The following is a 10,987-nucleotide window of genomic DNA, read 5'->3' on the forward strand; positions in this document are numbered from 1 at the left end:
CCATTCACTCTTTGCACACCCAATCCCCCAATTACTTGATGAATACTAAGAGGGGGGGCTGAATTAGTATACCCAATAAGTTTACCAAACACTTAAGCAATTTTACTGCAGACCGGTATAGACCTTTAAACAGCAACCGGTTAATATGCAAACAAGCCAAACAGCAAATAAAGCATCCACCCACAATAACACAATCACCATAACACAGAATATTTTGATGTGGAAACCCAAATGGGAAAAACCACGGTGAGTAAAACTCACAAGTCTACTATCTGCAGAATAGCAACCAGACCGGTTAAGGCCTTACAATGTTCTTCATCAGAATAGATCCTGTTAGGAATCCTGACCTCTGTTAAGAGATAAGTCTTGTTAAAGACTACCCTGTTAAAGGATTTCAGATCCACAACTGTGAACCACCTTGTTAGAGGATTTAGAACAGGCTTAACTAAGCCTGCCCGATTAAGCTTTTCTGACTTGTCGAAGAGATTAGTAATCAACAAGTAAGTGATCTATAAAGTAGCACAAAATGCTTAGTTAGATCCTTGATTGCTCTTTATTAATGCATTGCAGCATTACTTCAGTCTTTTGTGCTTCGCACGTTCAATCTTTGTCGCAAGATACTTTTTGCAAAGACCTAATCTTCAAACACAACACACTCAAAACCCTAGACATGATGTCCTCATATAGGAATCCGATTTCATGTCGATCCAATGAGATAGACTACAATTTCCTAGGTACAATGCATCTAAAACAATTTGTAACACGGCACAGAATCACCACATCGGTGTTGGTGGATGATAACTCATCACACTTTACAAGTTTGTCGGTTAACAAAACAAGGTATACCGATTACCGGTTTACAAACAAAGACTGGTAAACTGGAACATAGTGTTTCGATCTTAAAAAGTTTGGCTGCCGCTTGGGGTCCTCATACTGCTTGAGGTCCTCGCTCATGCTTTGACCGGTAAGCTCCTTCTGCAAACACCGATAGTCTTCTACAAACAAAGACTATGCATACATTGGCATATAATACCGGTTTGAACAATACATCACATACTACCAGTTGAGAATAACTCATATAGCAAATAAGTGTGTGTCCATCAATGGCAATCACAACTAAGTACAAACATCATCAAAATGCCAACATTACTAACATTAAAAAAAACAAATAAACAAATAATTTAAAGCTCATTGATAAAGTCAACATGGACCAATAGCCGCTCATTTTTTAGCTTTTTTAGGTTATAATTGGCCCATTTGTGGACCTTTATTGGTACCCATAGCACATGACTACTAGGACATTTGTGCATAAGTATTGACGATTTTAAGTGCACGGTTATTGGGGCATCTTTAAGCAGGCATTGGGTGACACTTTAAAAAGTGTACTTTTTGACCCTTGCGTGTATAACGAATCCCACAGCATGCATCGTTACTACCCAGAAGCCGAAACAATAGCTATAAGCAGTTAAGTCGCATGCAGAAACAACAAAAAAAATCGTCAAAATTCGATGTACTGTTTAGAATCTATAAGACAAAGTTAGCTAGAACGGCTACTGGTATGCTTCCCCACCTAGACTTGTTAAACCATCTTTATTTTATTTTATTTTAAATTTGATACTTTTGTACCAAAATTATTTTGTGAAGCCATGACTTTTGTCAAAGAATTAGTGTGTTGTAGTCTCCAAATGGAAGCCATATGTTTAAATTTATGTTCTTCCTTCCTAGAGCTAATTGCACAAGTTAGTGGCATATGATAGGAATGGTTAAGCGAGTTAAAGATTGGAATAGATAATTATAACAATGAGATGCAATGTTTGAAAATTTGTCCCTGGAACAAGCGGCACCCCTATTATGTGTTGGGGTTACAATGTACAGTCTAATGAAGCATTCTGGATTGGCAGAGGCAGGGCAGATATGTGGAATATTGGGCTTGTGGGGCGTAAGGGCACATAGGTGTGAAGATGAATACCTTGTTGGCAACGATGCTAGCCAAATGCAGGTATATTTTACAGAAATAAGCATATCAGCAATTCTCTTTAATGATTCCATTGCCATTGAGTATCAATCATGAATGGCCTTTTTAGCTAATTTGTTTGGCTCTTGTACAAGTTTTTATATTTGATTAATGGTAATCCATAGCTATTCGCAGGGTAAAATGCCACCACTGTGAGTGCCTCCGCCTCTACCTCTGCCTCTGCTGCGAGCAGATAAACTGAAAACCCCAAATGTTTCGATTCAATCAGAAAGCACAGCACTTGGGTTTCTTATGGCTCGAGAAACGAGAATGACATTTAGTCGGAATGGCCCTTTCTCTCTTTCTATCCGTTAAATCTGATATCAGAAAGAGGATATAATCATCAATTGAGTTACTTCCGTGACAAATTTATTTAATTATATTCTTGGCTTCTGTAAATAATTTCTCCTTTCCAAGTATCCTATAGTGGTTCTTAGACGATTCAATTCCTTAAGAGAGCACATCTTCGATTCTTTTTTTCCTATGGGGTTCCCATATTATTGACTAATCTTTGTTTCTGACTGGCCAACATCGCTTATGCTATATTGATCCTTGTTTTGATTGGCCCACCGGCAATTTTGTAAGTAATCTTGTTTGATTTTGAAATTGTGTTGACTGATTCAAGAAGCGGTTAAATACCTAAACTGCTCTGTTTTTTATTTTCTTGACTTCATCATCTGCGAGGTTTTGCCATTTCTGGTTGAATTTCAAATCTCATGTCAATTTGACCACTTCCACCTCAACCAGTCAATCTGACTGGTGAGAAACCGAAATGTTAAATATAAACTAAGAATAATTCTTGATTCACTAAAGGATTATTTGAAGGCTACTTAAGGAAAGTTTAGGATAATGTTTTAAATACCATTTATATACTACTCTCCTAACAAACAAATTTAAGATGCCATTTATCATAAGCCTATAGCTCAGTGGTAGAACAAAGTCTAGTTTAAACTAGTATAACTCTGTGGTAGAACAAAGTCTAGTTTAAACTGAATCTTGGTCATGAAGGTAAATGATCTCTAACTACTTCAAATATATGTTTGTAGAAATCACAAAACCAAGAATTTGTAATGTGCTACTTAATTAGAAATTAAATGACAGTCAAGAGAGGAAGAGAAGAAATGCAGAAAAATATATTTTCTGAAGATAGAAAAAATAGATGATGGTGGTAAAGACAATTGCCTGCTGCCTATATTATTTAGTAAATTGGCACACAGTGAATGTGCAGATGATACGGACACAATCTGCCCCTTGGCTATTGTTGCAATCTGCTCCTTGCTTCTTTAGCTGCATATCTCCATCATTTGCATAGAATTTGCCTATACTTTTAGACATCTTTTCTTTTTGTTCCCATCCCTTAGAAAAACAATACACAATTGTTCCCCATAATTCTGGAAGAAGATGATACGATATACAATTGCTCTCTCTTCCATCAATCCAGGAATGTACAACATAAAATTGTCCTCCCATGTTCCCTTACAAATTTTTTTGACAGCAGAGTCCTCCCAGGCCCAAGAAGAATTTTGACCATAACCAGAAGCTGTATGGATGCCTGTTTGGTTTGGATTCTGAAGCTTTAGAGAAAATTATCCATATTTAAACTAAAAAATTATAGTCATAAAAGCCTTGTGTCTAGTAACTCCAATAGTGAAAAATAAAATCTTAAACCAGAAAAGAAAAATTAAACTTTAATACTAATAAAGGGATTAAAATCCATGGGGTTCATCTGCAGTGTATTGGTTAAGGTGTGGCATTGTTAATGGTGCCACCAAGGTTCAAATCCCGCTGGGCTACTGTGAGTGCAGGCTTGTGCCTTCGTTGTTCCAGTAGGCTCGCGATTGTTTACCTTTGTGGCATTAACGCCTCTTCTGGGGTCGTCGCAATTTCACTGATCAAAAAATTAAAAATTAAAAATTAAAATCCCAACTGATCTTAAATCTTCTGAATTTTCTCGACCTTATCAATGTCCCTCTGGCTACTCACCTTGTAATCAAAAGAGCACTCATGCTTCGAATAGAAAATATCCTCACATTTGCAATTAAATATCATCAAACCCACTATCTTCCTGCATGAACTACACCGATTTGGAACCACTCATTTCTCCTGCAACAACCATCAGCCAACCCCTGTCACTTACCGAGAAGATGAAACAGACCCAAAAAGGTTACTTTTGTCCCTAGGGTTTTGCTCGACAGGTTTTTGAATCCACTGCCAGGAATTTTTCTACAGCGGCTTTCATTTTAGATGCCTGTCTGTTTAACAGATGACAACGAGATTGTTTTAAAATGAAACAAAACACAGCAAAAAAACGAACCAGTGGCAAACAGATTCCCAATATAAAAAAACTCACTGAAACCATGGCAAGTGACTTTTCTTAAGATTTTGCACAAATTGTGCTGTCCTGTCAACCATGTTGAATGCCTTATTAAAATTTTAAATAGGGATTCAGCGTTATTTTCTTACTTCCTGTTCCTGTGAAGTTTAATTCTTCCACAGACAGTGCAGTTGCCAATGCCACAGAGAAACAGTCCTCTCCTGTAGTCTCCACCTGCTTTGTTTGTAGGCTCAAGCACCATACTTTCAAGATAAAGATGAAGCAACTACAATTTGAAAGCATCCGCTGAAAACACCCCACACAACACTGTATTGAAACACAAGACAAGAAAAATGAACAGCAGAATCCACAGTTAAAATTTTATGAAACCCTACCAATGAAGAAATTTTATAAAAATGAGACGAGCCAAAATCAATCTCCCTAGAGCCTTAGGGAAGATGAGTCTGGAGAAGAGCTCTTGTGTTCGATTCCCAGTGAATGTTTTGTTTCTGAGCTTGACCCTTCATTGCCATTGGCATCTTTGATGAGGAATTTTTCAATTGTTAGAAAATGTTCCAACAAACTTCCTGGTGTAATATGTCTTAAATCCAGGCAAAAGCCCACAATATATAGCCTGTCAGCTAACCAGAGTAACAAAACATTAGTTTAAGAAACCATTGCACTCCTACACATCTATGTGCCCGGAAACTTATTACAGCTTTGCTCCCAAAGTGATCAAAGAGGGGTTCAAATTATCCCTCAACCAACAATTAATGAAGTTCTCAAGTTTCTCATTAAGTTGACAGATATCCTGGACTGAAATTCAAGCTTGAGCCATTAAATGAACTCCCACCTCCATTCATTGATGAGTGCATTGTATAAGTACCTCCTCTTATTGTTGCTATTTTGCTACTTCAATAATCCACAAATGCACATATCCCTCAAAAGCTTAGATACACAAATCCCACAACCTCCTGTTAATTATTGTTTCTTATCGCCCTGTGAGGATCCTAAGCTTCCATAACCTATTTAAAGGTCCCTCATCCTGGTGGTTGACATTGTGGATTGTTTAACTTAGTTCATTGTTTAAATACGTATGATGAACATGAACTTATCAATAACATACCAGATGAGTCTCCTCAGCTAGCCTTGGCCTGACATGAATCACTCTTGAGATTTCTCTTTGGAGTCACTTGGTAGGAGATCCTAGACTCTTGGACTTAAGTTCTTAATGGATCTCTATCAGGTATTCTTTGACTTGCTATGGCACAACCCAAGAAGTCACATGGTGTTTGGAATATCCTATAAAGGTTTTCAACATTTGCACATACTCACCTTGGTCTTCCCATCTTTCATTCTATTTGTTGACTTTGGGTGAACATTTAAACCTAAGAATTTTCTCCATTGATCTTTATGGCTCGTTGTCTATTTGCCTTGCTTGGACTACTTCAAAATTGTTAGGCGTTGACCTTTATCATTCGGTCACTTTTCTCAATTACTCACCTCATTTGGATTTGACTGATTAACTCTCTGGAATGCAACATTAGATTTCATCATTTTTTGCTACATTTTTCAACGTATCTAGTTGTTTCTTGTTGCACAAGGATCTTCTCTCTAGCAGTTTCCCTAAATTGATGAGACCTTAATCTGGGTTCTATCTTTTTGGTGGTTATCATTTTTTTATCTGCAGACTTCCTCAATATTGTCTGACTTAGACTCCAGTTGATCATTTGCATGTCCTTTGTAGTTTCTTTAGGCCTTTGATTGTGTTCACCTTCGCTACAACTGACTCTATGGTCCATCCAAGTTTCTACAATGTAGACTAGCCTTTGACCCCGGTGTTTCTCTAGCTTACCTAGCATGATCTTTAGAATTCAGGTCACTCTTTCTCCAAGTTCAATTCTCATTAATATCTACATTACCTCCGACAGTCTGCCTAATGTATCATCAACCTCAAACTATGCTCATTGATACAACTACCATAGGTGCTACTCATAGTTGACAATTACCAAGTGCCCCATGGAACGCAATATGCCCCTTCCACTTCAACGTCACCTATTACTTGTATGCACTCAAACAAAAAAATCACAACATCAATTTCATTATTAACAGATTACTGTTTTCCAATTGCTGAGCATATATATATATATACACATTCAAGGGTATTACAATAGTTTACAATCAATGCCCACGTTTACACACATCCACACGAGTTCTACCATTATCATTTAAAGTCAGACATCCACGTTAATTATAATCCATTACTTGATCTTTCCTCATTTCAATATTTCAGATACCAATTTTAATATTAATCTTGGTCTTATCCTATCTAGGCTACTCAAATAAGGAATGTGGACAATAGGGTTGTGTCAATTATAATCACATCAGTCCTATTGATCCACACAGTGCACTCTGTCATAGTACCTTGCAGCATATGTATTTAGGGATATGATAAGCCTCTTAGTATATCATAAAGTGTTCCATATGGTCGGGAAATATATATTTATGGTATTTGTAATGACCGTATATGAATTTCTACCAACTCTACATTTTGTGTTGATAACTGTTGTTCAAGCAATTTGCAACATCAATGGTTGAAGCACCCCACAGTTTATCTTCAATAATCCACTTGATCATCCCTTACTTCACAAGAACTGTGTTGCTTAGTTATATCATTGGATGCATTCTTAGGATCCAAGGATCTTCTGTCAACATTTTCTTCATATGACATCAAAGTCAACTATAATAGATTATTTACACGGACATAATGGTAGGATGGCTGCTGCAACTCTCCCTGCCATTGTCTCCCTTGACAGAAGTCAAAATGACTATCAGATCCTTCACTGAAAGGGTCTAGCACATTTGATTCCAACATCTTCCCTCTTTCAGTCCACTCAACTTTACAAGCTTCAAGCAACTGGAGTTGTTTAAAAAGATCTCTGTATCTACTGTCATCTCAACATCCACTCTTCTTAAGTTCGATGTGTAGATTCTTTTCTTAAGTGAACACAGGCATATTGCTTAGTTATTTGTCCATCAATACTACACTTGGATTCTGTTGTCTCCTAAGTGTGTTTCTTTATTGTACAAAATTTAATGGAACTTGTTACTTCGTACATTGGCTACTGTACGTCCCTTCTATTGACAAAATGCAAACAATCCTCAATATTCTGCCAGAGCATCACCAATCTCAGTAATCGCTGTCCTCTTAGGGCCCTAGAGTTGACATCTCAAGTTATTGCTACCAGTAATATCATCTTCAAAACATCTTCTACACATGCTCTCCGAAAATTGTATTCTTCCAGGAAATTCTCTTCTATATATTTTTCTATAGATGCTGGACTCTAGCTCAGTGTATCTATAGTAAAAGGAACCAATCTTGTCCCAGAATCTACGTAAGTCATAAATCAAATACAACCTAAAAAATAGGAAATACATTGGCCATCTAAATGTAGAAAATGACCAATATTCTGTTATTCTAATACGGGGAATCATCATGCTAAATCCCTTAAAAAAATCTAAACTTAAGCCAGTTTTTTGGTTCATCTCTGCCATGGGTTTTTCACTGTTTGCACATTCATAAGCAACAGCTAGTTATGGATGGTTGGAACCTCAGTCTGACGGATGGCCGCCTTGCTTAAGCTTGAGGATTTTGCCCAATTTACATCTGTCCTACTGATCTTGTTTTTTGCTCCCTGTAGACATTAAATTCTCTAATAAATAGCGACACCAATTGTCTATCCATAACAACAATGATTGTCTATTTCCTCATTATCTGATATGTAGTCTGATTCCTTAAGTTTTCTTCAACGCTGTTCACCTACAACTTCAAATTTCAATTTTAACAAAACCAGTGTATTAAAATTTATGTTCATGACCTGCAAAATTTGTGATCAATCTAAACTTTGGAAAAAATGAACTATTGTTTACATAAAATTGCTTGTGTTCTTGCCCTGCATTTCTCATATGCACATAGTCAGCTGTTGAAGTTTTTTCTGTGCAAAAGTACTGTTACGTCCAACCACACCACAAGATTACAAAGAAATCTAAGCTTTTTGAAGAACATAAATGCGCCTTAGAATAAAAGGGAACATTAATGACAAGCACCGGTCTCAGTATATATCTTTTATTTAAGATGAAATAATGATTTTTCACCAAATAATATTACATCCTTCAAAGATTCCAATTACACTTGGAGATTACATGAGCCGAGAGAACAATTTGCCTGTAAATTTAGTTCTCAATCACATACAATGAGCCTGTACTTACATGCCATCCTCAAGGGCCCTTTTGTATCTCCATGCATATCTACGTTGCTGCATTCTGAAAGTGTGTCCAGCACCATAGAATGATGTCAATGAGGCCATAAAAAAATAACAAGCCTGGAAAATTTAGGATAATGATATCGAACAACCAGTAAAGTTTGCAAACGCCAGATTACTGCCCATACTAGACCTGCTTCTATGATGTTTTCAGTCATTTTTCACTGTAAGATTGAACACATTTCCAACAACTCCTATGATACTTACAACCAATGCCATTGCAAGCATCGTCCATGACAGCATCCTGTTTCCTAAACCCAACCTTCTCTCTTGTTGGTTGGATCTCAGAGCTATCAAAGATGGAAATATAAAACCCAAAGAGAGGCCCGTGGTTGCTCCTGTAAACTGAAACGCAACCCAGATGTTCGGAACTACTGTAGATCCAAGATAAAGAAAAGCCAAAGTAGCCGTAGTCATAATAAAAAAACGGTTTCTGCTCACCGAAAGAGGTTTTGATCCTTTAAAAACTAGACAGTCCATTGTTTGCCGAAGCGAAAAATGGATCACAGGAAAAACAAGCAGCAAATGAAGAATATATCCAACCCTGATAATGTTATCAAGGATAGAACTGAATGCAATTCCAAGGTCTTTGTCAAAATTTGTTAGGACGTCTGATTCTGTGGCCTCCCCAAACAGAAGATAACCTGAAATTGCTGTAGATGCATAGACCAATATACATAGTACAGTAGTGATCCTCCCAACCTTATTCATTTTCGCTGGGGTTCTGCCCTGCAACTCGTTGTAAATAGGGTGTATATTGAAGTGACAAATGTATGCATTGGTCATGATTGGGATGACCACAAGAAGATCCAAAATTGCTCTTCTGGATCCAACATTGGGAAGCAACCGAGGTCTCTCAATCTTACCCTCTACAAGCTTGATGAGGGCAACAATTGAAGACACAGCAACAAAAACAACTGCAAGAGCCACAGATGCAGCTGATGTGAATTTCAGTGAGTCTATCTTCTTAAGAGAACAGAGAGGAGCCAAAACAGAGAGCATGGTAATTAAAACTATAAGTCTCCTGTTACCCCCACCACCCTTGCCTACCGATCCATTCGTCGAAAATCCCCTTGTGCTGTGAAGACCCTGACATGACATCTCCCATAATAATCAAATACACAATCAGTATGCCTGCATTGTTCACAATTATACAAACCTCTAATACCACTCTGGCAACATGCCCACAAGTGGATTGAACAGCTTCTCCATAGGTGGAAGCCTTGAGCACAACAGAAAGGTTAACCAAAATCTCAATGCTTATCTCTGACACAAAACCCATCAATATTATTAAGGTAAAACCCAACGGAAGCCCCAGAACTTTCATGGTGGCAGGTAACGCCATGATCCCTGCGCCGATTACGCTCGTTGCCAGATTAAATACTGCACTTGGAATGCCAGATTCCCTGGACAACTTCTTTTCTCTGTCTGTTTCTGATTCCGATGGCAGAAGAGGGAGAACGTCATTATCATTCCCATTCTCTTCTGTAAGCCGTGACTTTGAGGACAAATACCCATCAGAACTTTCAAGGGAAATGTCTTGCATTTGCAGCTCAATGAATGAGTGCTTTGCTGGGTTACCCATTGTTGGAATCGTCAATTTTACTCCAAAATAAATCTCTTATCCTCTAATCTGTACCAAAAGGAAGAAGTTTACATTACCTGATTGCCATAGATGAAAGCCAAGAATCTGGCTTATTTTGATCTGATTTCCTCCTACCTGTTTATGCTTTGAATCCTTGACCCAGAGTTTCCCCTAGCTGCTTCTCCTACGCGGCAACGGAGTCCCAGCACTTCATGATGCGATTCTTAAAATCTCTTTTTCATAGATCTCACCTAGGTGAATTATATTTTAAAAACGAAGTGGAACTTACGCATTGTGGTCATCCCACCGGTGAGCGATTTATACACATTGCGGTCAACTCGACATGTCCGGCATTTACAATGATCGATTTTAAGGCGACTCCGAAACCTTTGTTATATTTTGGTAAATATAATAATTAGCAATGAACTTTTTATTTTTATTACTACCTGGTTTTGGTAAATATTAAAATTATTTATTTAACTAATTATTATTGATTTTATATATAATAAATATGTCCAGAGATATATTTTTTAAGATGTCTATTTTAATTAATTTTTTCACATAAAAATATAATAGATATTTTAAGAAGGATATCTTTGACATACTTTATATAGATTATTAAATTTATATATGTTAGAACCATCTACAACATAACATGTAAGAGATTTAATATATTAGGGTTAGAGTAGAGTTAGAGTTAATGTTACGACTAGGGTTAGGGTTAGAGCTATTAGGTTTAGGCTTAAGCTTAG

General features: G+C 37.2%; 1 protein-coding gene and 1 long non-coding RNA gene across 2 annotated transcripts; one reads left to right on the forward strand and one right to left on the reverse strand.

Moving 5' to 3' along the window:
- Nucleotides 1-1,768: 1,768 nt before the first annotated feature.
- Nucleotides 1,769-2,433, forward strand: LOC131065678 (uncharacterized). The gene is made up of 2 exons (XR_009111456.1): nucleotides 1,769-1,999; nucleotides 2,150-2,433. It is a non-coding gene; the product is annotated as an uncharacterized LOC131065678 (long non-coding RNA).
- Nucleotides 2,434-8,425: 5,992 nt separating this feature from the next.
- LOC131065730 (amino acid transporter AVT6E) lies at nucleotides 8,426-10,579 on the reverse strand. The gene is given in 2 exon segments (XM_058000343.2): nucleotides 8,426-9,682; nucleotides 9,684-10,579. Coding segments are annotated over 2 exon segments (1,434 nt in total). The 5' UTR covers nucleotides 10,236-10,579; the 3' UTR covers nucleotides 8,426-8,800.
- Nucleotides 10,580-10,987: the final 408 nt, after the last annotated feature.

Source organism: Cryptomeria japonica, chromosome 7, assembly GCF_030272615.1.
Source record: "Cryptomeria japonica chromosome 7, Sugi_1.0, whole genome shotgun sequence".
Classification (NCBI taxonomy): domain Eukaryota; kingdom Viridiplantae; phylum Streptophyta; class Pinopsida; order Cupressales; family Cupressaceae; genus Cryptomeria; species Cryptomeria japonica.